This window comes from Ixodes scapularis, unplaced genomic scaffold (genome assembly GCF_016920785.2).
Source record: "Ixodes scapularis isolate PalLabHiFi unplaced genomic scaffold, ASM1692078v2 PGA_scaffold9__187_contigs__length_104089568, whole genome shotgun sequence".
Lineage (NCBI taxonomy): Eukaryota > Metazoa > Arthropoda > Arachnida > Ixodida > Ixodidae > Ixodes > Ixodes scapularis.
Genome location: NW_024609884.1, coordinates 12,983,257 through 13,009,140, shown reverse-complemented (window position 1 = coordinate 13,009,140; position 25,884 = coordinate 12,983,257). Strand labels below are relative to the sequence as shown.

At 48.1% G+C, this 25,884-nt stretch overlaps 1 protein-coding gene and 1 non-coding gene across 2 annotated transcripts in view; both read right to left on the bottom strand.

Annotated features, from left to right (window-relative positions):
• The window catches only part of LOC8023367 (iroquois-class homeodomain protein IRX-6), a 175,430-nt gene that overhangs the window by 49,427 nt on the left and 100,119 nt on the right, over nt 1–25,884 (bottom strand). Inside the window, exon 3 of the mRNA XM_040205634.2 lies at nt 12,302–12,396. Within this exon, the coding sequence (XP_040061568.1) occupies nt 12,302–12,396 (95 nt within the window). The remainder of the gene's footprint in view (nt 1–12,301; nt 12,397–25,884) is intronic.
• Nucleotides 25,677–25,758, bottom strand: Trnas-aga. The gene has a single exon. It is a non-coding gene; the product is annotated as a tRNA-Ser (tRNA).

The following is a 25,884-nucleotide window of genomic DNA, read 5'->3' as shown; positions in this document are numbered from 1 at the left end:
ATCGAAGGAGGGACCCTCGGGACATTTGTTCACTCTGAATACTCTGGCGAGAGAGTTCTGTTCTTCGGGATATAGTGATCGGTGGCGTTGCCGCGGCACCGCGATTATTCGTGAGATTCATGCCATCTTCTGAGTGTAGTTAACGCGACTCTCTTTCGTCAGGTTCTATAGAAACTTGAGTTACCGTTGTAGTTTGAACTTCGAAGACTCGAGGGTGGATCGACGATCGCGACAAACTCTAGACATGCTTAACAATGCGCGGAACAAAAATGTTCGCCGTTGTTGCGGACAAACTGTCGTAAATAAGCCCTTCGTAAACAATGTTTCGATGGCTAAATACAAACGGAAACATGCGCGAGCACTGCCCTATATGCACTCAAGCACTTTTTCGTAAGTTGTGTTTTATTATTATTGATGGGGTTATTGGTCGTGCCCAGAACGAGGTCTACAAATCATCTGATACAATAATGCAGACCTAATAATGTTTCCTGCTTTTTACCATTAACATGATTGTGCGGAGAACAATTAAGGAAATGCTACTCAGACGCCCAGCTCAAATAGTGTGCGCAACATTGTTTTTCGTAAGTTCGGCAATGAGGAACGCAAATAAGTTATGCCGAAAGTTTTTTGTTTTTTTTTTTATGCAGAAAACTCGAAGTTAGTCAATGTCTTTGCAGCAATACAATCATCGCTTTGATGGATGTAGGAAAAGCAAAGCTAGAACGTATAATTAATTGTATTTATACACTCTAAAAAATGTATGTGCGTCTACTTTCACGCACAATACTCGGAGAGCCAATCAGCGCAACTTACGGAGGCAGCTCAGCGAATGACGGTGCCGAAACATATGTTTAGACCAAAAAACGCATCCTAAGTTTTGACATTAAGCAATGCAAGACGTCACGCTTGCATTGCTTAATGTCACAACTCAGACTGCGTTTTTTGGTCTAAACATATGTTTCGGCACCCTCATTCGCTGAGCTGCCTCCGTAAGTTGCGCTGATCGGCTCTCCGAGTGTTGTGCGGGAAAGTGGACGCACAGACTTTTTTTAGAGTGTAATGCAATTAAATGCAAAGGTGCAAGCGAGCTGGACAATAATTACGAAAATAATCCCTGGAGAAGGGGAAAAAAAGGGACAGAGGACAAACACGAATTTCCAAACACAGCTAGGTGAATGGTGCGCGACCGAAAAAATCCGCCTGGTTCGGGTATCGAACCCGGGACGTCTCCTCTCCGCCTGGTCCCGGGTTCAATACCCGGACCAGGCGGATGTTTTCGGCCGCGCACCAGTCACCTAGCTGTGTTTGGAGATTCGTGTTTGTCCTTTGTCCCTTTTTTTCCCCTTCTCCAGGGATTATTTTCGTCCTTATTGTCCAACTCGCTTGCACTTTTGCATTTAATTGAATTATAATCATAACCTTAAATTGCGAGCTTCACCTTTGTTGGTGTTAGGCTAGTGGCAGCTGATAAAACCCGTTTGCTCTACTGACGTCAATCCCCTGGTTTGCTCACTTGGTAGAGCGCTCCACCTGTACTGGAGAGGTCCCAGGTTCGATACCCGGACCAGGCGGTTTTTTTCGGTCGCACACCAGTCACCTAGCTGTGTTTGGAGATTCGTGTCTGTCCTTTGTCCCTCTTGTTCCCCTTTTCCAGGGATTATTTTCGTCGGCAATCAATTGTCGTTCTTCACATTTGCCTATGTGAAGAGGAAACAATGAATAAAACAATGTTTACAAAAAAAAATATAACATCACGAAATTGTTCAAAATGGGATTTTTCTCGTTTTCTAATTTCTTTGAACATATTTCAAGGAGAAGGGCGTCCTTCTTGCGTCATCACTGCATGCATCTCTCAGCATACAGAAACGGCGTTCTGTATCGCGTGTCCTTGTTGAGAAACGAAAGAGTAATATCAACTCTTCGAGTGTCTATTTGAACGTGATTCCCGCTGCAGTGCTAGGACAGCGTGGCCCATTATACGACACCGTCGATGCCTTTCCTACTCCGCCGTGCAAAGAGGTCAATGCTGCAGTTCCATCAGCGTCGCTGTCGAGCGTTCGGAAGGACACACCGCCGTTTACAGACACCACGGACTCCGTCGAGCGCCCTCCCTCGAGCGGCCCTTGCCTCCGGTCGGACAGCTGTCCGGACCGTACCCGTAGGACACGGCCAACAGCAGGTGACGCTGCCGAAACTCACAGCTGATTGAGATGTTGACCTCCGACATTCCAGCGTGGCCGAAAAAGACGGAGATATAGACAAACAAACCAGAAAAAGTCGTATATCTGACGCAATTGAAACTACATTTAGTGCCAATCATTGTTCCTTCGCGCCCGCGGAGGAACATGTTGGGAGAGGACGCCGGGGGAGAGGTGATTTGTGTCCTCGAGAAGATTTATTTATACCGCCATAGATGTCCGGCGACTTCAGACGCTACGCCGGTGTGGGGAACCACCACGTCGTTCTTCCTTTGTATACCTGGAACGTTCGCTTTTCATATTGTTAGTTTTTTTTTGTTTTTTTGTTTCTGGTTTCGCCTTGCTGATGCGCAAGGGGAAGAGAGCGTGGCCACGGTAGCAATAGCCACCGCTAAACTACTTAAAAAAAAAGAAAAGAAACCTCACGGAAGCATCAAGGAGGCAGCCATTTCACTAAGACACTTAGGCAAGTCTCTTTGGCTTCCACTTCGAGGCTTCCAGGAGATTATTTGTTTCAAGTTCTTCCACCTAGTCTCAACTGCCTTCGGCGTATTGCGGAGAACATATCCGTTTATTTTTCAGATGCATGAAAATTAGATAGACATCTCGTGTTGTTCAAAAATTTGTGAGGTTATACTTACTCAATAAGGATGAATAATTTCAAGCCTTTTTTAGCATAAAGGTAGTTCTAGCGCATACATTTTCATCATGCAGCAGTTTTTCCCCTTTTCTGCTGCGTTACTTTACGACTCACGCAAAAAAACGTTCATATCAATGTGGCCAAGGTTTTTTGACACTGCTGCGTGTATATATCTCCGTTCACTTAAACTGAGACTAGAAGCTCCGCTTTCAGCGCAAGCTCGCTGGTTTCCGCAGTGCTTTGGTTGCGCGTGCCTGCGCGTTCATACTTGTGTTAGCAAAAGCAGAAAGCTCGTCCTGAAGGCGGACCTAGTTTAAGCTTTAAGGGTGAACGGAGTATAGACAACGCCCGCAAGAAGAATACGCGGCTCTGATGACAACGTGCTGGCTATAAAATCGTGATATCTCAAAGGAGCCTGGGCCGATTTGCTGGAAACAGCGTCTCTGCTGAGACTGGGGCAAAGAAAGCACATCCCAAGCCAGCGCACGAGCTGAGCGGGACTCAAACACCGTCTCAAGACGCTCGCACGCCCCAGCCTTTGCAGTTCTTTCTTTCACCCAGTCTCAGCTGAGACGCCGTTCTAGCAAGCCGTCCTTGGTGGCTAACGAGGCACAGATCTGTTTTTGGCCGGAGGATCTGATACTACCGTATCCAGACAAACTGTCGTGACGTTTCACACGACGTTTATCCCAGGGTTATTCGCGGCTCTAGCTAAACGGACGGCACCGGGAAAACACCGAACTGAACAGAACTGGCCCTTTCGCGATTTCTGCTCGTCTCTTGTGGCTTCCGTGATTACATGTTGTCGGGGTTGGCGCGATGGAACACGTGACTCCCGGTGATACTGTCGTTACTGTCAGCGTGTTGAGCAGGTTGCTCTGAACGGAACCTACATACGCAACCTTGAACAAGACACTGCGCGTTTATAAACCGTTCATAAGCACCGTAGAAGTACAGTAGGCAGTCCTTCCATCACTTCCCCGAAGAACCCACGGTCTGGCCACCGTGGGTTAAAAGCGCTTTGTTGGGATCCCGGTCTGGCAACCGTGGGCACGTCTTAGCAAGGCTTCTATGCTAAGGTTTCTAGTTAGATGGCGCAAACTATCGCCCAATGAAGGGGTACAGCCGTTTGCATTCATCCATCCAGACTTCGCTATCGAACGATCGACACTCCACATGGAAGTCTGGAGGCGACATGACGCTGTGGAGAGGGACATGCCCCCAACGATTTCCAGAACGAACAGACGCTATTGGACGAAAAGGTAAGAGCTCTCCTTTTCGTCCAATAGCGTCTCTTGGTTTTGGTCATCGTTCGGGGCTTTTCCCTCTCCACAGCGTCACGTCGCCCCCAAAAGCTTCCTACCTCCATGACACAGAGCAATAGCAAGATGGCGGCACCCAGAGATTGCACTTGCAAACCCGTATTCACACAGTTTGAAGCGATATATCACGGGCAGAAAAATCGTTCTTTGACCACCATCAAATCCGCGACTCGCGGCAGGTGTTGTGTGGGGTTAGCTGCCCTGTGTGTGTAGGGGGGTAAGGGGGGGGGGGGGAGGGGGAGGGGGGATCACGCCATGTAACAAGTAGCCCATATTATCCCCAGAGCAGGGGGGCGGTGGAAAGGACCGTACAGACGGCGAAACAGCTGCTTAAGAAGTCGTCCAACATCCACAAGGCGCTGCTTGCTCATCGGGATACCCCTGCACCTGAAGGGTACTTACTCCCCTGCGGAACTCATGATGGGAAGAAAGATACGGACAAATGTTCCAGCTGTGTCCAAAGCGTTCCAGCCTCGATGGAACAGTGAGCCCTTTCGGAAAAAGAATCGTGTATACAAAGCCAAGCTGGGTGCACATTATGATGCCCGTCATAGGGTCAAACAAACGAGACCCTATACCTCCACATGCAGCAGTGCGAATTCTGTCAGGAGCAGCCACGAGTGGGGCAATGCTGCGACCAACGCAGTCTCCTAGGTCATATGCGGAGAACACAGCCACTGGTATCACTCATCGCACTAGCAGACATCTGTAACCTTGGCAGCCTGGAATAACCGTCACAAGAGGTGGACGAATATCAAGACCTCCAAGCCGCCTCAACCGTAGGTGCTGGGAGTCTTCAAAGAAAGGGGGGTGTCGTGAGAGCCACAGTACGAAAAGGGCGGCACAAGCCAGACGACAAAGAAGCCAGCGAGAGGATTGAGTGCGATAGTCTGGGTCGGAGAACGCCAACACGACGTACGCACGGAGACTGACGTACGGGCTCATGTAACCATGTAACGTATCGTTAACCCGAATTAAACGCTTCGTTTACGCCAACCTCGTCCCGACAAGCGCAACCGAAGGGAGCAAACGAGCCGGCAATCTTCTTTGGCGAACCAGAATAGCGGCCACTTGATAAAAAAAAAAAATCTAGAGAAAATGAACGCACCTTCCGTTCGGTCCTAATTCTCCTCGATGCCCAGAGCTCCCACCCGTGAGCACCCGCCGTAGTCGTGGTAACGCGAAACCGTTTTAGTACATTTTACGGACTATTGTTTTGGGCCGATCCACAAAATGATCGACTGATAACTTCCGCCACGGGCGACACTAGCCAATCAGAACTGGATTTTGCGGGATTGACTTTCGTATGCGGACTGAATGGAATTCTGTACAATGGGAACATTCAGTGACTCTAGGTGTACCAAGTTCCTCGAGGGTGTACGTCACGTCTTCGGAGGGCTGTCCACGCGCACGATCGTTCAGTCGAGCGCATTGACGTTAGGACACGCATAATACGTGGCTATTGGCCATACGCACACGGACACAGAAACATGAGAACAGCAAGGTGAGTTGCGAGAACATCAGAGGGCACACGGCCAGAACGGCAGCAAGAAATGCGCCTCCGTGCGCTTCTGATAGCAGCACACCCCATCGATGGCAACCGAAGTATATGACTGGCACTGAATCCCCGAATCGCCCACGCTATGTGATTACTTTCCATAATCACGTTCTGCACCCCACATGTATACGCGGGACAGCGGTATAGCGGGTATGGCGGCCGATCGGCGTGCCTCGCGGGAAAAGTATGCGAGCTGGCGATTTTCCACAATGTACACGCACACGCCCCGAGAGGCAAAAGGTGTACGCGCGCGTGCCCCATACCTCGCCTGACCGACGCCGCGGAACGAAAACGCCGCGGCTCATTTACACTTGTCCGAGCAGAAACAGCTCCGCCTCGGAGCTCGGACACCGTTTCACGTTACGATGAACCGCGCAGGAAGCTACGAGTCATCGGAGCCAATCCCATTCCGCCCGAGTATCACGTGACCTTTGGGAAGAGTGCAGTGACCGCAGCAACGCGCCGTGCGCGTAGTCACGCGATGCGTTTACAGCGCAGGGAGTGGCCGAGGCAACTGGCAGCGTCCCCACTGCGGTTCATCATGACGTGAAATCAAGTACACAGTCGCTACGGCGACTCTTCTGCCCTATCTCGCGTTGCGGTTTGTTTCTGAAGCAGAAATGACGATCAGTCCGGCAATAATACCGGCGCGGACAAAGCCGTTTTTGTTTTTTTGGTTTGCTTCCTTGGACAGACAAGATTCATCGGTGCATCCTGCGCATGCCCCATCCTTTATTACTGCCGGCCGTGAATGCGGCGCGAGCGGCCGCCTCTCCACTTCGAGTTGAGGTGAAACAAAAGAGAGAGGGGACAAAAAAGACGCCGGGCCTGCAACACGGGCGCAACGAAATTAAGCAGCGAGTCACGGGAGGACTCCACGGCCCGGTTCAATTTGTAGAGCGGGGCTCGAAAGGGGGGGCTGGGTGCTCGCACGGGTCGGCCATTTGGCGGCAAACCCGCGTGCATTAGGCTAACGATTTGCTCCCAGCGCTAATGTCCTGGGCCCAAAGTACACGTGTCGGACACAGGCCCCCGCTGCGGCCGCCGCGGCCGCTGACACGAGACACGTTCACGTCCCGTGAGCTGCTCTTCTGCCGCGGCGCCGGTGTCGGGCGCCAGATTAATGTCATGTTTGTTCTGCTGGCCCAACTGAGTACAGACTGGGCGCCTTCTTTTACTCTTCCTTTTTTTTCTTTCTGCTTTATCTATACGCGTGTTTTGTTGCGGACGCACGGGTGTAATCTTCGCATCGTTGTGTGCGTTGCGTATGTATATACTGTCCACCCGAAACGAGCCTTTATTGCTTCGTCGATGTTTCTAGGTGTCCAGCGCGCACCGGATTTCTGTCCCTCTTTGTTTGGACGGGGGTATGCTACTTTGACACGGAGGTCCTCTTGCGTGACCTTCACAATAAAGTCGTTAGAGAGTAATTGTGCAGTTTAATGTCTCCATTTAAAAGCTTGCGCCGTTTGGGGGAAGGAGGGGGGGATGTCTGCGTTTACTTTCGAACACCCTTGTTTTTCCGCTTTGATGAAGCTGCACTCGAAAGCTTGTACCTTTGTGGTTCATAGCGGTCAGGGATGGGCAAAATACATGCAAATATGTATCGAAATACAAATACAAAATACTTCGCCAAAATTGTATTTAATTACAAATCTAATTACATTTCCAAAAAAACATTTAAGTACAAGATACAAATACAACCAAATGTATTTGGTCTCCTCCAAATACTTTTCCAAATACATTCCTCAAAATTTGCGTCAGCGACTTCAGGGCACTTGCAACGGGTTTCTGGGTATCTCATTTTAATTTTGCATCGCACACTCGGGAGTTAGTGTGCGAGGCTCTAGTAACGTAATAAAAATATAATCACAAAAAATGTAATCAGCTTGGACGTTATAGGTGAAAAAAGTACAGAGCTTCAAGCAGCTTTTTTTGCCGATTACATTTTGGTATAGACCAACAAAGAACCGAGACGACCAAGACGCGCAACACTATAGCTAGAGAATTTCTTATTGTTGCAACTCGCACCATGCAGTTACGAAAATCTGGACGACCCAAACATTTAGAATGTTACAGGCAAAAATATGGATGGAAATCAGGCTGGAAAGCATCACAAGTTGTCACAGGCACTTACTTAGCCAGTCTGCCTGTGAACGTCGATTTCGTCACTATTCTTGCCCTGGACTAGCACCGTGATCACAAAGTCACAAAACGCTTGTGCTTGATTGAGAGACACTGCATTCGGTGCAGAACGTAGCTTTCTTCCTGCTCTGGACAGTGACAATAAATTTGAGGGATGTATTTTCGCCCACAAATATGTATTTAATTACAATTGTATTTGAAATATCCACGTTTTAGTATTTAAATACACACGTCAAATACATTACCCAATTTGTAATTAAATACAAATGCAAAATACACAAAGTATTTAAAATACGTATTTCAAATACTTGTACTTGAAATACTGCCCATCCCCGATAGCGGTGTTCCGACGGAGTGGAGACGGATCCACGGGAAACGTAATAATTGAGTAGAGCTGTTTGACTAAATGCGCGAACATCGGGAGCAGTTTAATTTATAAATCACAGTGGTAATTTTCTTCTCTCGAAAAATGGCTCCTGAAAGAGGAGACCTCGTAACACTTAGGCAAATTATAAAGAGCCGATTCCCACCTGGACAAGAACAGCTTCTCTCAAACTGCTTCGATGATTTCCTTATAGCCATTTGATTGCCCCCCGGCTTTCCATTTTTCAACTGCTCATTTGTTAGGTCTCACTTTCATTGTTTCTCTCTTTGGGTTTTCCCATCATTTAGTTTACCTGCCTCTCTTCCCCGCTTCTAAGAACCGGACCAGGCCGGTGAACTCGGTCCTATATTTCCTTTATTCTTATTTTTCTTCTCCTCGTGTTCTTTTTTTTTTTTTTTGATCTTTTCTTTCTTATCTTGGATTTTGAGGACCAATTTAAGAATCGAGTTAATCGTAGCGGCGAGGGCACCAATCGGCACTTTCCCGCAGCCCGCTCGCTTCTCTGCCGAATTGAAGAAATCGGGCACGCTTACCGACGACAGCGTCGCGCTATGAGGGGCGGGCCGCCCGAACGGTTTTCCTGCTTTTTCTCCCTGCCCTTACCGTATTAGCCAACTACCCAGTCGCGTGGTTTTATTGAGGGGAACAGGTGCTTGGCACACCTAAAAAGGGGGAAGAGACCCGGAGAAAAAAAAAAAAGAGAAAACAAAATGGCAGTAAGCGTAGCGTGTCGGGTTCCCATTGACCGCGACTCGCGAGTCACTGGTGGTGACTTTCTTTTTTTCTTACTTTTTGTTTTTTGTTTGTCTGAAACTGCTATTATCTTATCGCCATCGGCATCGCGAGAGCGGGGCGACCGCTGGCGACACGTCACGCTAGAGGGCTCCGCTATTGTCCCAGGGGCGGATGCGGCCCATCTACGGTCGCTCATAACGAGCCAGATGGTGGTTTCAAGCTGCGGTTGCGCTCACGAACCGAATGCCAGGGTTCTTTTTGTTATTTTTGTTTTTATTTGTTATGACGAATTGCTTCGAAATTTGCCTCGGAGAAGTCGACACGTTAATGCGATACAAATTTGAAAGCAAGAAACGCAAATCAAGGTCATTCGCCTGCCCAACAAACAAACAAACAAACATAGGGAAGAGTCTGATAGTCCAATATCATTCGGACAGAGTGCTTTAAGCCGTCCACCTGCTACAGCTGTCTTGAGCAAGTTTTAGTCACTGTAAAACGTAATGGTTAATGTATCATCTAACCCACAAAAACAACCTGTTAGTCGGACGCCTCGTAAAGTGCGACTCGCCAATCCCCGAGCTCACGTTCCACGATGGTCTTTAGAGAACCGCGTGACTCTCACTCCTCACGAAGTCGAACGGTTCAACGGCTCACCCTATAGTGTCCCCGAGATCAGGAGGCATCAGCCTGTGTTCACACAGGTGATTGCTTCAAAATTCAAATTTGCCGTTTAAACGGACTTTTACGTAGCGGAAAGCTAAGTGCAAGGCACCACGTGCACGATAAACGTCCAACGAATCATGGGACGCGTCGGAATAATGGTCGGATCTGACCAATCGGGGCCTCACGGCGTGAGGTCGTGATTGGCCGGCGCCTGGCCGGATTCGGCCGTCACTCCGAGACGCCTTATACGACCCGTCAAACGGTTTGTCGTGCATGTCCGGCGTTTTATTGATGCCTCGTAATTAGGCCACTCCCGCCTCTCCCTGTAGAGAAGCCATTTTGCAGGTGTGGTATACGGTCATCGCACGCGCGTCATTGCGAAACATTCCACGTCATGAAGCGGCTACTCAAGCTAGCGTACAAACAGAATAGACCAATCTCACCAGCCAGTCTGACTTAGGGTGCCTAGTCTGACTACGCCACCGCTGCCGCAATGCATCGAGGGAAGTTTAGCCTTTCTGCACGTGCTACAACCCCGCTGGAGCTCTGCGCGTGTGAAGCACGAGACGGCACGAGCCCTCGCATGCACGGCCGTCTGGCTCCTGTGAACTAAAGTTATGGCGGCGTCACGCATGCGCCAAAAGCTTAGTGAGATCGGTCTATAAAGGGTGGACCCTGCGTTCTCGATGTGCTCGTGGATTATACTCCGTTTCACCGCATGTTGTACCGCAGCGAAGACTAGAAGCGCGAGCTCGTAGCGTTGGCAGCTGCCCTTAATGCACGAGAGCTTGTGCAGCCGAAATGTACCTATAAAGAAGTGAGCTCGATCTTGTAACCTTCACTGCAGTACATCATAAGGTGAAATAGAGTAAGGCGTTGGGAATTCCCCTTGTCAAGCTGAATAATAACAACAGCGTTCGTTTTAATCGTAGTTAGCTCAAATGACAGTGTTACCATCGCGAATGGCGTGTAATGTCACCGACAGATGTAACATTACAAACGGAGCATACATATTTTTCCCGCTAAATTGGACGGGGAAGTTTACCATGTCACCTCACGTGACCACGTCACGTCATGTGACCACGTGACGTCGCGTGTCAACGTGATGTCACGTGACATGCCGACACCTCTGGACATATTCTACGTGGACAGGAGTTTGGCAGGAACCTAATAATATTTCCTGAATTTTTTACTCGTAGCTAAAGGATTCCGTGCTTTCGGAGTTTATTTTTCGTTAAGTTCTGAGGGCGCTTCTCGGAGTTAATTTTTCGCTAAAAATTCGGGGTTTATCGAAGTTTATTTTTGTGAAATAATTCCTTAAAATTCGAAGTTAATTTTACAGTATTCTTTTATTTAAAAATATATATAAAAAATATATATAAATAAAGTCCGGGTACCATGACCCGTTTTCCTGAGGGAACCTCGACGTCCTAAGAGACAAACCACTTCTATCAGTAGTTCTAGATTTCAAAGAAAACTCAAGTGGCATCTCCTCAAGACCACTGACCCTGTGATCTTATAAAGCTTATTTGTAAAACACCCCCTTTTTTGTTTGTTTTTTTTATTTTGTCGTTGTGACCTCGAAATTTGGAGTTATTTCGGATGAATTCGAATGAACGATACATTTACCGGCGAGTGCTATCCGGATTTTGTTTCGGATTTGGAACCCTACTCGTGGCATTTGGAGCTATAAGGCCCATTCACACAGGCACCTTCGCTTGCGTGTTCTTAGGTTACGTTATAAATCACGCAAACATTCACGCCTCGAATGTTCCGTGTAAACCCGGGGTCACACTACTCCTACACCATACAAAAGACAGTCTGTATACATTGGTCACCTTGACACCTGTGGTTCTCATGCCGCGTGTCAAGTTTCTCTTTGAACTCATTGCCATGCGGCATTCGAATCACGGATCTCGCGGTGACTCGCGTTCAAATCCGCACGCAGACTGTCTTTTGTATGATTTATAATCAGTGTGACCCCGACCTTAGACTACTCCTCAAGCTGGCTGCCACTCTTGATACAAATCACGGATGTTCCGGCGACTCTCGACGTAAGTAAACGTAAGCTCCCGTAACATAAAGCAACATAAGCAAAGAGCGCTGTTGTAAACGGGCCTATTATATCCCATCTCAAGGTGCAATGGACGCGAACGCGTCGCTTCAGTCAGTGCTTTCCTCGCACGAGCGCTCATTCAAATAGACAGTGACATCATCTGTGATAACACACAAGACTAGTCTCTCCGGAGCTGATATAACGAAACAAAATTCGTCAATTCAAGCGAAGTGTTTCGAGCAACGCGTCCCGCGCTCCTCCGCCCCCACAAAAACGTACACAATGTTGCCGCTCATTCACACTGGAAGCGGATCCGCGTTCGCAAAGCGGTTGCGAACGCGGTTGTATAACGATCCAGTACAATCGCACGCGCACTCGATGACATCAAGTGCGCGTGCAATTGTACTGGATCTTTATACAACCGCGTTCGCAACCGCTTTGCGAACGCGGATCCGCTTCCAGTGTGAATGAGCGGTTAGAGTGGCAACTTTGCGATCAGTGGGTAAAACGGCGTCCATAGTTCCATCGGTCGCCCGGTCAGGAGCACGCGCCCTGTAATATGTGGAGAGGTATATTGCGGCAGCAGCAGAGGCACTCACCCGTAAGCGGCTAGCGCAGGATCGTAATAATAAGACGCCGGCTGGGTGATGCCTCTCCAGGGGTCGGCAGCTTCCTTCATCGTGTAGGCCGGATTCTGCGTGCACGCGGATGGAGAAAAAAACAAGCAGATAAATGGAGGCGTAATACACAAATGGAACCATTCTTTCAGCTGAAGCACGAACAGCGTTATGTAATACGAAAATACCAACAAAGAAGACAGTTCGTGAAGTGGCCACCATGCCATACCTAAACTCAAGCATTCAAGGTGGGAACCGAGCGTGCCGTCTGTTTCTTAATACCTTAGTTAATATATTTTTTTTTATTTTAATACGAATTATGTTACATTACACACGGTCTAGAGTTTCAAAATATTGTCTTTTAATTTGTTATTATAATAATATATCTTTATATTCGATTGCACCTCTTCAAACTGGTGCATTTGCAAAAAAAAAGAAAAAAAAACACACACATCACGTTGCTAATGTATTAAGGTCGGCAAGCTGGTACTAGTCCAGGAAGCAGCCCTAGCAGTGGGGGAAAGAAAAAAAAAAGACAGGTAATTTTTTTTTAGACTTATACGTTGTCCGACATCCATTTTCTGGTCTCCTCGATTTCGGCATTTTATGTTGAAATCCAGAAGCCCGTGAATGGGCGGACGTGTAGGGAGGCTCAAATAAAACGACGCAGGCGATGGACGATAAACTTCCAGCCGAAACTTTGTTACGCGCTCTGCCTGTACAAAACATTAAAACAAAGAAGAAGAACAAAACTGCTCAATTCCGGTTTTCCGCTTGCACCCTCCCTCCCGATCGCCGTCCGCTCGCGGAGGCGATACAAAATCTTCCAGTCGAACTCCTCGAGCAACGTACGGAGCAGCATTCCCTACCGACGCTTTGTCTCCTCTTTCTTGAATAAGAAAGAGGAGACAAAGAGGATAAGTGTCGGACTTCCTCCAAAGACGCGTCGCTGGTCTCACTCGACGCTAGAAAGAGCACGCGCAGCGTTGCGCATGCCGCCGCCTTCCCGGACTATACTCCAGCCTCCCATCGCGCCTCTGGTCGAAGTAAGAGTGCACCATTCACTTTCGCGCGCAGTTATGCACCAACAGTTTTGTGACGGGCCCGCCGAGGAGCTCCTCCCTTGAACCCCCGTGTCCCTCCGAGAAGGGAACAAAAGCAGAGCCTTCCACTCCATCGACGACGCGAGGCTCTGCCAGCGCGCGCCGTCTGCTGTTTAGACTGCTGCTCATCGTCCCATATTGCGTCGTAAGCTAAGCTGAAGCAAAAAAGAGCAGAGTGAGCTGTATAGCCTCGGCTAGGAAGGCGATCTCGCCGGGCATGCAACCAAAAAGCAGCAGCTCGAGTCAGGTGGAGGGGGATAGGAAGGGGAAGGGAAAGGGGGGGGGGGCGTGTCCCCTTCCTTTCTTTGCCTGGCTTCGCTCCCTTCTGGTGCTGAGCGTGAAGAATGACGCAGCTTAATATGAAAGGTAAGCCTAATATGCAGCGCCGGCGACGACGGGAGGCCTGCCCGAATTCCCCTGGCCGTCGGCCGCCGCGCCGCGCCGGTTCGAGACCGCACGATCCACACCCCACGTTCCCCCGACCCGCGCTTCTTTTGTTCCGAGCCACTGGTCGTCCCAGCGCTTTCTCTGCCCCAGACTTCACTCATTTCCTCCCTTCCTTCCTCCCTCCTCATTGATTTTACCACCTTTCTTTTTTTGTGTGTGTGTGTGTGCGTGCGTGTTTGTTATTTCTTCGCTTTGCTAATCTTTCAACTGTAATCCGTGGTCCGTATTAATTTTTCGCGGGTTCTCTTTCCTTCCCCTCCCCCCTGTAATTCGTTAAAGATGAGCGACAATGTCACGGCCGTCAGAATCAGACAAGTGGTGGAGGAGATATGAGGCGGGGATCCGAATCAGCGTGATTGTTTCGACAGAACGGTCGGTCTGCCTCCCTCGCGCCCCTCCTTTTCTTCCTATTTGTCTGGGTTTTGCTTCTCGTGCGAACTTCTCTTTTAGCTTGAAACAGCTATGCATGAAGTCTGATTTTAGAGAAAAAGGCTGTTCATACGACAGTTTTCGGAGAGCAAAAACTCTCAGTTCAAAGCTGTCCATCAAGTTGATGCAATTGATAGTGGTTAACATTATTTTGTTTACACGTAATACCACAATACAGTAGCCTAGTGGTACCAATGCACGGACGTGGTTTTCGGAGGAAAATTGAAAATACAGTAAAAACTTTGTTATCGGGCGTGCCCCTAAATTTGAGCGCGCGAAAATTGCTTTTCATTATTTTACGTAATTGCAGCGAGGCATTAAGTTCGGCTAGTTGATACATAGTTGAGTAATAAAGAGAAGAAAAGAAGAAAAAAAAAACAGCGCTAAAAAGACGAACGACCCTAAGAAGAGATGTACGCATACAAGGCGCTGGCTGTCGACTGAACGTTTATTTCCAAAACGGACGTGGAAATAAATAGACAAAGGAACAGACTGTGCTTCGATAGACCACCACCACTGCTGACGTAAATGATGAGGTCCTCGGCGTTCAGGGTGCATCCAGTGGAATAATTACGCCACTTGAAAGATCATTCCTCCGATCCACCTTATGACGGAGCGTAGCAGACGCTCTACGAGCAACAGAGCTGTGAAAGTATCGCGTGACGACGCGCCCCTAGCGTCGCTGCGTTGTTCCCGAGAGTTTCAGTGCCATCTGGTGGTTCGTAAAGCAGTTTAGGTTTTGCCATATCAATGGCGGAGATGAACTTATGTCGGCACCGTCACTTTCGCAAGTCAACGGCACGCGAGGAATTGTTCAGTGTGAGTTCTTTCTCGATCACTTTCAGTTCGATGGTGACCAAGAACCTGCATTCAGAACAAAGCTCCAACCCACTCAGATGCCTCGAAAAAATTCTATACACCAAAGGGCTTTAAAGCCAACTGTGTGCCGCCCACAGATTGACTGGATCTGAATTATTAGAAATAAATGCTTACGTAGCTCTTGTGTTCCATGTCTACGACGCGTCGTGCTGCCCCCCCCCCCCCCCCCCCCCCCCCAATTTACAGGCCTCGCATCCTCCGCTTAGGAGCATCTTCAACGTCTTCCTTTATCAGTCACTAGAAGGCCGCCATTGGTATGGCACAGATGCCGTTCCACAGATGATGATAGTGATCAAAGTGGCCAGACTGAATTTCGGAAAGGGTCTATTGGATTGGCTCGGAAAACAGTTTGGCTAGGGATCTCTCGCTGTCTCGAAGGCCAGCAAATAAATGAGATGATATAAATGAGGAAATACTTAGCAAAACGAAAATAAACCTAAATAAAAATTTAAACAAACAAATATGACCTGGAAGAAGCAAAAAGTTAAATGCACGATTACGTATACTTGAATTTTAAATTCAGTGCGTCCCTAAAAATGATATTAAAAATAATTGCGACAGAAAACTCATTAAGCCTAAATCCGAAAGTTTACGAAAATTGGAAAATTTACACGAGGCAGAAGGACAATGAAAATGGTAGATCTGATGATGACCGTATGCGATAGTTATGCCACAGTACACAATATATCATGAGAGCGCAAAATGCATTTTTACATGTAGTTCCACAGACATATGAAATAGGGCACTATAATGCAGGCAATGACAGTGTACACTAAATATATAGCCAAGGGAACCGGGATTTTGATGCGGCTTTTCCCTCATTCTTTCAGACATCTTCGTTTCTGCTTGTGGTGCATGTCGCGGCGCCGTTTCTTTTTCCACGCTCGCTCATTCTTGCGTTGGTAGCGGCGGGCAGCGGGCCGGGCGTCGCTGGAAAGCCCGCGGCCATCGGCCGGAACGCTTCCGCGGGCCGAGGTTTGGAGACCCCTGCTCTACACCATGTGATGATTTCGGCGACATATAACTCGATCACGTAACTCAATCCATCGCTCGATTCTCATTCAGTCTTCTCCAAAACGACCGATTCAAGCGTATCTCCCAAGGAGCATAAATTCGCGTCGATCCGACTTCGATTCATTTAGTACACCTGTCTTCTGCCCAGAGACAAAAAAGAAGAAAAGCTAAAACGGGCAAAGGGCTCTGTATTACTGCCGTGTATTAGAGCTTTTTCACAGATTATTCCGGCATCCTTACTCCTATAACAACTTTAGACAGCAATCCGAACTTCTAGAAAAACAAGGAAAAAAAAAAAAAAAAAAACTGGAAGCCCAGGGGGGTGACGGAAGGCACGCTCTGTGGTTCCTGAGGCCAAGACGCCAGCTATGTCGAGAAAAATTCCAGCACTCCTCTTTTTTTTTTTAAGTTGTTATTTAAATACTTTACGATGCCTCGTCTTTCTTTTCCGCACCCTGTTTTGCTTTGCGTTTGACTTGCGCGCGTTCGGCTTTGAACAGGGCTGCCGAAAGCGAAGAGTGAGTGGGCTTTCTGAGCCAGGCAGGGCTAATGGAGTGTCATACCTGGCCCTCGAGTCGCTGATCGAAAATGAGCGCGCGAGCCCTCTCACGCGGCGCAAAATTAAATTTAAAAAATAAAAACAAAAAGAAAACGGTTGACTGCGGCAGCCTCGTTGTTTTTAGCTTGTCTCCGTGACAGCGACCGAACACGGGGTGCACTTAGGTGGCAGACTAATAGCCCTGTTTACACGGTCATTCTGATTCACAGCAGAGTCGACTATAGTTAGCAAACACCTCGTCAGTTTTTGACCCAGACAGTTTAGATGTCTTAATGGAGTGCTAGTGCAATGACCGCTCTAGAAGTCATTTTCTTTTTGTCTTTTATTGAGATCTACCAGATGGGTAGAAGGGTGTCACCGCTGTTTTTGCTTCACTGACTATATACGCACGAATAGACCATTTGCAAAATATCCAAACATTGAAGCATACCAGGGGTGTAATTACGCGTGCTATACATGCGCTCCCATTGTCCTTTGGAAATATTCGAAGTGATTTAAATAAGGCAATTGTGAATATGCGTGGTAAGTGCCGTTTGTTTATCACCACGTACGTAACTAAAATCCTAGTTTGCTCATTGACGTTTTTATCTTTTCGCAAAATCTCTATTGAAGCGAAGGCTTTTATGTTCACAAGTAATGAAGGCTCAATAGCGCGCAGAATGATATCGGAACGAGGTATCGGGTATAAATGCGTGGCCAAACCCTTCTACGCAAAATCAGAATACGTGTGATGTGTAGAATCTCAGCGACACATGTACTCTCGGAGATTCACAAACAAGGGCGACAATAGTAAAGACTTTAAGCCGCGTGCATATTATACAGAGCCCGACGCAACATGCAAGTGTATTTGTACTAAAACAAAAAAAGTGTACCGCTTAACTTCGAGCACTGCAAGGTGCAATACATTGTTTAGAGAGGGAGGCCCTCTGAACTAAAAAAATATCGTTTTTTACGCTCTTTCACTAATCAGAAAATAAGTTTTAGAGGGATTAAATTTTTTGTCTTTCGTATTTTGTACCTCACAAGACGCGAGACACATTTTGTAGTATCGAAAAAGAGCCGCACGTGCCGCCGGTAGGATGCGATCTCTTACGTGTGTTATAGCGAGTTCGTTACACACGCACTGGCACCGTTCGAGTTTGCTCCCAGAATGCATCTCACTCGCAGAGTGTTGCACGGAGAACTGGACTCAAACGAACTCGCCAGATGCACCGAGTGCAGAAAACTGATGCTGTCGCCATCTATGTTGTAGAAAAGGTACCAACCTCAACTCGAAACTAGCGCCTTCTGTTCGGAGTCGCTACCAACGTTTATCTACAAACATTGGTCGCTGCAACCTGTAGTTTATATTTACGATGACTTCCAGCAACTCGGCTGTCGTAGAGATAGTTACAAACGGCGTAAATTTCCGCAACCAGCTGTCTACAAAGCAGCTGGCTGTGATCTCTCTATAGCCGCTTACACTGAAGGAAACTGATGATGCTGTCCGGGCAGAAGCTTAATCCGTTTGAGCATGGTATTATGCGTGAACCACCGAAAGGTTACGGCTTAAAACTAGTCTGTTGGAATATCCAGCAAAGCGTTTCGTGGGACTTTCGATTTCGATCGTCATTACAGGTGGATCAGATATCAGACTTGGTGAGGGCGTCGAGACGAGCTTTCTCGAACAAAATACGACGGGGCAAGTTAGCTGACGTAGGTAAATCATGATGATGTTGCCCAAGCCTCGGGTAAAGCCACTATGTTTAGCTTTCTCTGGTGTTTATTGGGCGGTCGCAGGTTTCTGCTGGAAGAGTTTTGTCGACAAATGTTCAATTTTTGAACCGCACACGGATGGTGATAAACATCTCGAGGGCCGCTGATGCGTCTGTTCTGAGCATTTCTTTACTCATTGGTATATTTCAGCGTCTGTACGGCAACAGAGCGACTTAAAACCTGCAAATAAAGCACGGTTTGTCAATTGCTCCCTACGTGAAATAGCAGACGCTCACAATTCAAGGTCGTATTTGATTCCGTTGCCCGCGGGACGCGATTTCTATAAGAAAATCTACTTTTTTCCCCTTTCGGTTCCGCAACACATCGCAGCAGACGAACCCTCGTCGTCTGCTCCCGCTCCTTGCCGGAGCGAGGCATGACGGGATTGCATTTTGGCGCACTCCCGATTTTCTCGGTGCAGCGAGTGCATGCACGCGTGGGGTGCCAGCGCTGAAACGAACTCGGAGAGTGCAACCACTCGTGGAGTGCCGCCTGAAACGAACCCGCTCCACGCTGCGAGTGGGCACGCGTGGGCACGAGTGCCGTGAAACGAACTCGCTATTTGGCAGTCAGTCTCCCCGCTCGTATAGACCTTTTCCCCAAGCGCGCCGCCATCTTGAATTGTCGTCACTTCCAGTATGGGCGAAAACATAACTTTGCCGTCGCCACTCCAATAGAAGACATTTAGGATATAAGCCTAACCGTCACACATTCTCGTTTTGGCTCCCCTCTATTTTTTTACTGGTTACAGGTTGAAACGTTTTACTATTTTGTCGTCGCCCATACTGGAAGTGACGACAATTCAAGATGGCGGCGCCCCTGTGGAAAATGTCTATACGTCATAGACAAGTCATGGAGTTTCTCTGCACACATGATGATCGCATAGTTATCTGCGGACAAGTCTCAAGCACGTTCCAAGCATATGTTTGTTTTATGTGTGCTTCGAATATTTCTGCAGACAGTGTTCTGGATGATGCATTAGCAATGAGACAGGGCTTTAACTCGGAGTGTTCAAACCCTCCCGGCTGCAGTACAGAACCATCGAATATTAGACTGTGGAAGTGACAACTCGCCCTTTTTCATTTTTTTTTTTTTACGTCGTCTCGCTTACGTCTTTGTGGGTGGAATGAAAACTAATTAGACAGGGAAGACTGCGAACCATGGCTGGGGAATAAAATACAGCTAACTTTTTTTTTTTTTTTTTTTCTTAGTCGAGACGGTGCGCACGCTCGCTTTTAGTTTTGGTTACTGCCCCCCACCCGATCGTGCGGCGGGCCCTTTACCCTGCCGGTGGGTCGTAATTAAGATTGCTCTAAGTCGCCCTGGCGAGCTCCTGGTGCTGCTCCTAAATCTCAATCAGACATTCCCGCGAGGGTGAGCAAAAACCAAGAACTTGGGCGGCTGCGAAAAAAATTCGTCAGATATTAGGCGCGCGAAGACCGACCTGCGGCCGCAGAAAAATGAGTCGACTATACATAAACCGCGGCAGCGGTGTAATTACATGGTATAACAAAGCCCCGGATCGCCGTTGCTTAAGAATAAATTAGTATAAAAAAAGCTGCCTGAATAACGTGATAAAGAATACCGCCGCGTACGGTTGATCGAACGACACGGCACTCATAAGCCACGAAGTGCAATAAAAGACGTGTCCGATGCAATCCAACAGGTCTCCCGGATATCGGACAATGCGGAGCTGAAGACATCGTGATCCGTTATCCGGGTACGACGAAGGCCCGACTATTTCGGTCGGCGCTCGTCTCGATGAACGACAGCGATAGGTTAGTTTGTCACGCGCCATTTATACATCGGTGCGACTCGTGCAACGGATTCCCCCCTCCGAGGCTCCGTCTTAATCGTTGTCAAACGCCCGGCGAACCCTGCGTCATCCCAAGCGGCCAGTGTTGTGAGCCCAATGATGAATGAAGTCCCTGTCGGGGGACCCCGGAGTAACACAAACACTGGCACGGAGGGGAAGGTGGGGCGGTCGCCCAGTCAGCACGTCCAGCCTGCCTCCTCCTCCCATCCAAAGTGAGTCTTCTGGGGTCTCTTCGCAGGGATAACACGTCACGAAGAACGGATTTCGTTTCTATTTGCGCGTCGTCTCCGTCGCGCGGAGGGGCTATTTGGGGCGTCGTCACGGCTTCCATCCCTGATCAACGATCGGCTGACAGACTGTGTCTCTCCGCGCAGCGGCACCGCGGAGTTTGTCACGCCGTTTCCTGGAACCGTCCCAGGCTTGCACAGATCTCCCCCGCGCAAGGAGAGCGCGCCCCAACTCTTCCCTTAAATCATTGGCTAGTGTCGCAAAGTGGGCCCTGCGAGGGAGGAGAGACGTTTGGCAGCCCATGGCCCGGCTAACCGGCACGGAATTCGGCTGACGCCTTTTCCTGTCGGCCCGCTTAAGTTACGTGCCGCCCGCCTTGTCACTTTTGCTTTTTGGGGCGGTTGCCGACGTTTTACGCGCGCGCCTCTTTGTCGGTGTTATTGTTGCCCCCCCCCCCCCTCCCCCCTTCCCTTCTCTCGGTCTTTTTGGGTCTCCTGACGGAGACCGTCTTGTTCTGGATAGCTCGCGAGCGAAGTGTGACGTTTGGAGATCTCGTAAAACAAACGGTGTAGCAAATCCTCGTGTACTTACACCTTCCCGGAGCGAATTCTAGCGCATCTTTGTCAAGTTGTTCTTGTTTTCTTTTTTTTTACTTTTTTTTTCTTGCCGTGGAGACGTTTTGAGACTGTCGGTCGGTGTGCGAAGTGCATGTAATCTTTCAGGGAAGCATTGATTTGTTTTGTTTCGACTTCTTTGTATATGCATACGTGCGAGCTAAAGGCCAGGAATGCACTTTGTTGCTCAGCAGAGCGCTGGAGACGTGGAACATGTGCGTAGAGTACCCGGCTCCAAGCCTCAAGGTCACTTTCAAACCATAACGTCGTTCCACCTTGTCGTAAACGTCGACATGTAACGACCCAGCGATTAATATTCTGCACGTATATCCTGAACGACATGCAGCAGAAACAATGCCCCGTGCTCCTAAAACAGACGATGATGAACAAAGATAAACGTACCGAAACCTAAATTCCGATATACCACAGGGCCACCAAGAGGTTCTGATTCCAGAAGAGTGGAAAACTGTACTCTGTTATGTAAGGGAAAGGGAGATCGAAATTCCAAACAGAGGCATTTTTCCTCTCGAGGGGAAAGAAAGTTAACGAGAAAAAAGGAAAGGGACGAAGGTAAACAGAAAAAAGAATATATATATATCTATATATATATATATAGAGAGAGAGAGAGAGTCGTGCTGATTTTTCCAAAGTCTGCATCATTCCCGGAGCCTGGATCGCGGTGAAGAAATAGTGCCACACGAAAATACTGCCAGGAATGCCAGTAACAACACGTAACATTTGTGTACGACATTACCTTCCCAGGTATTTCGCGTGATTGCTGGCGTTATACTCATTGAAAGATTCAGTTGACACTAGCGCTTAGTAGTTCACCTGCCAACAGAGCAGCAGGACTGGGTTTCCTGCCTGTCATAATTTCGCGCCTACTCTACCGCGCGAACACCGAAACAGAAATTTAATATCGAAGCAGATCCTAATACTCACGTCCAGATATTCTGTTAGTACCAACTAACTGCGCTTTCCACCCGTGATTTTCTCCCGGTCTCTGCGTCAATTTTTTTTATAACGACGGAACCGAACGGACTTTCAGTGCTAATCTGAACTAACAAGCAGTGAGAGTCCTCACCTTGATATGTGCGGGTATCTCGAACTCGAACTGAAAACCTCATAATCAGCAAACGAAATTTTCTGAATAAAAAAAAATACGTAGATATATCTAGAAGAGAAAGAAAGCGTTCTGATCATCCGCACTCTACTCCAGTGAAATAGCTACGCCAAAGTCGCTTCGGATTACTTTTACTAACAGGAGCTCGACGCGTTCTCCGCGCGGCCATGAAAGCAGGAGACTCGAAGACTTCAAGTGCAGCCAGAGCGTTTCCGCTCTACAACGGCCACCAAGCAAGGAAGGAGTCAGAGTGCCATACCACGGCCAGATAAGATGCGCGCGTTTGCAGTTCGGGCATTGGAAAACAATTTTCGGAAGTCTGAAGACTGCTGATAGCGGGTGGACAAACGTGGCCACGTCAACACTCTCGTCCCGGACGGCACGCCACGACTGCAACTTCTCCCGTCCAAGCAGCCGAGGCGACACCCGGATTTTAAAACTGGGACATTCCGTCACTTCGATCTCGACACACTTAACCTCTCGAATTTTTTTCTTTTTTTTAATAATTTGTTACCATGTCTTCAAGAGGTGATCATTCCGAAAGCGACAAGACAAATGGAAAGGTTGCACCAAAAATGAAAAAGAGAACGGCGTTTTCGGACAAACGCGTTTTTGTCTGTTGTTCTTTTCCCCGTTCTTATATTAATTTGATCCACGCTTAGTGCCAAATGAGTCAATCGTATTCCGCTTATTTCTCTTTCTGACAGCGTTATAGCTATAACGGCACGATAAACGACACAAGGTAAGCAATTATTTAACGTCTACCCTATAAAGACGTCCAATATGATAGTACCGAAGGTTACGCGACGCGTGACCATGGTTGGTTTTGGAAGCCACCGAGCCACGAGCTGAGAATCCCGCAGAATTTGGAATGCACGTTACTGTTCCGGCAAATCGTGGCAGGGTACGAAAAAAAAAATATAAAAGCGACTACGGTAATACAAAGTTTACATTATCTTTTGCGTTCGGGAGATGCGCGTACAAGAAGGCGTCAAACTCTCGTTTTCTGTGCAAGCCGCCGGATCGTTCGCTAAAACCGCAGTCGGACGGTTCATACAGCGGATAGAAAAGACACGGAGATATCTGCAGGCATAGCATCAGAAATATCATGCGGACGCGCTTCAAGCACGTTTCAAGCTTCATTCATTTGTATACTTCCGACATGTCCGAGCACAGTTTTCGCATGGCCAATCTGGAAGAACCGTCATACGAGGAAGACCTCAGACCGCCTTTTGTACCACGCGTTATATCGGCGGGACGGCAGCTTAAAGGCACGCGGAAACTCAAATCCTACGAGTAGAACAGGTGCTTGGGCGGCCGTTCTATATATTGCAAATTTGTTTCTCGCAATAGGTGCGACGGCGGACGCAAATTGCGCGTGGTCTTCGATACGCGGTACGTTCCTTCGGAGTCATAAGTCACTACATCGATGTATAAAAGCTCGTTTATAAAATGCAGATAAAGGAATAGTTCTTTCGCGAAGAAGAAATACTTCCAGTGGGCGTAGAACTCACTGGATCTCCAGAGCACTCTCATTAGTACCGATAACACCTGCAATCTTGTTCTCGTGCCAAATAACTTTTGTGCGATGCTTTCCTACAGGTGTCTTAAATGGCACATTGAATTTAAAAAGCGTACTTAAGTATTAAAAAAGTGTTTAAAATACAGGCATTCGAAGAATTTCTCTCGAACGAATTAATCGAACACGCTACCACCGGGGTTTTTCCGTTATTTTTTTAATTTTTTATTTCGCGGATGAAAAGATGCCACCGAGACTATCAAGTACATGGAAGAAGACACGGACGTCTGTGTCGTCTTCAATGTTATCGTCTTGGATATTGTAACGCATATCAACGAGTTTGAAAAGAACTATGAAGGTAGATGAAAAAAATAATGTTTAACACTGACCTATATGAGCAAAACGCAAGAAGAAAGGGAAAAAAAAAAGCGCCGATGTTGCTGTAGACGGGCTAACTGATCGCACAGTATTACTTTTAGATACAGTCATGCATCGTTAATACGTACGGACCCCATTCATATGGACACCCCCTTTAGAGACAACATTTTTGGGAACTTACTGGATAAATAAATGCTTGAACTGCTGTGTCCGTTCTTATCGACAACTCACATTACAAACGCTTTTTGGGGGAACGGAGGTGTCCATATTAACCAGGCATCACTGTATACATATAGCTTCACTGTTCGTATGTATCTTTTTTTTTTTTTTTACCGGACCAACGTTACACAAACCCGCCAACCGAACGGGAGATGGCAGGATATCTAAGCTTACCCGTCTTCACAACAACGTTTCTAGTCGCTGAGCCGCGAGCCAGCACCGAGTCGTGGTTCCAGGCGCGTGCGAGCCACCAGCAAAGTATCATATACACCAACTCATGTTTACAAACAAACTGAAGCGCCCCTAGCGGACGCCACCGGCGCCGCGCATGCGCGATGGAGTGTCGGCAAGAAGCTCACCGTCGCCCATAATCAAACCATTGGAAGGCGATGTTGTCGGCGTCGGTGTGAGTCCCCTTGCCCTTTTTCGCGTTCGAATTGTTGATTCTACGTCTTCCTGGCGATGTCCGACTACTTGAGCGGCCTCAGCGAAATTACCGAGGCTCGTTACACCGCAAAACTTCGCGTGAATAATGTGACATGCGGCGATTCATTCCGCGTGGACGCCGCAGAATGGACGCTAAGCCTGATTCGCATGATGAGATTTCGCTCTCAATTTTTAGTCCCGACGTCCCTCGGGTCGCAAAAGCGTGAACCGTAGCTGAGATGGTCGACGTCGATACTGAACATCGCAAGCAGAGTCGGACCAAGTGAAACAGGCATAACAAGTCGGTGATGGCCACTGGTAACAATTATCAACATCTCCTTGTATCTACTGTTTACATCGAGCCTGCTTACCAACCTTCAAACTTAAGTTTTTTGGGGCCTGCACTTCTTATCACAAAAACCGGCCCAACATTTGGTCTAAAGGCCGGTGTCGTCTAAAAGAGCAGACGACAAGCAGAAACGTTTGAAAAAGCAGACGACAGTTCGAACGATCAGGCGGCCGTTTGAACTTGAAGACGCACTGAACGTAGTCCGCAGGTTGTTTGTGCAACTTCACGGTTTTCCGGCGTTCATGTAGGAACAAAACTAATTAATGTGATGACCACAAGTACCCGTGCATTAAACCCAAAGTGCTTCTCGCGCAAGCAATCGTGGTCCGACGGCGTCTGGTTTAGGGGCGAAGCTCCTAAACCAGACGCCGTCGGACGCTCCGTCCGGCGTCCGTGCTCACATCGATCTTGCTGGTGCTCGTGCTCGTCATCATGCTTGTGAGCTCACGTGCTCACGTGCTCGTGTAGGGCAATAAAAAATGAAAACAAAAAATGTTTCCGCAGTCGACAGGATTCGAACCTGTGTGGGGAGACCCCAATGGATTTCTAGTCCATCGCCTTAACCACTCGGCCACGACTGCGGGACGAGTAGGGGGCTCTGAGATGTGGTAGTAACTCAAGAGCTGGGGATGTCATGGGTGAAACGTTGCATGTAGCCGCTCAACCTCTATAGAAGAGAGGGCGCTGCGGTCAAATGCGTATATAAT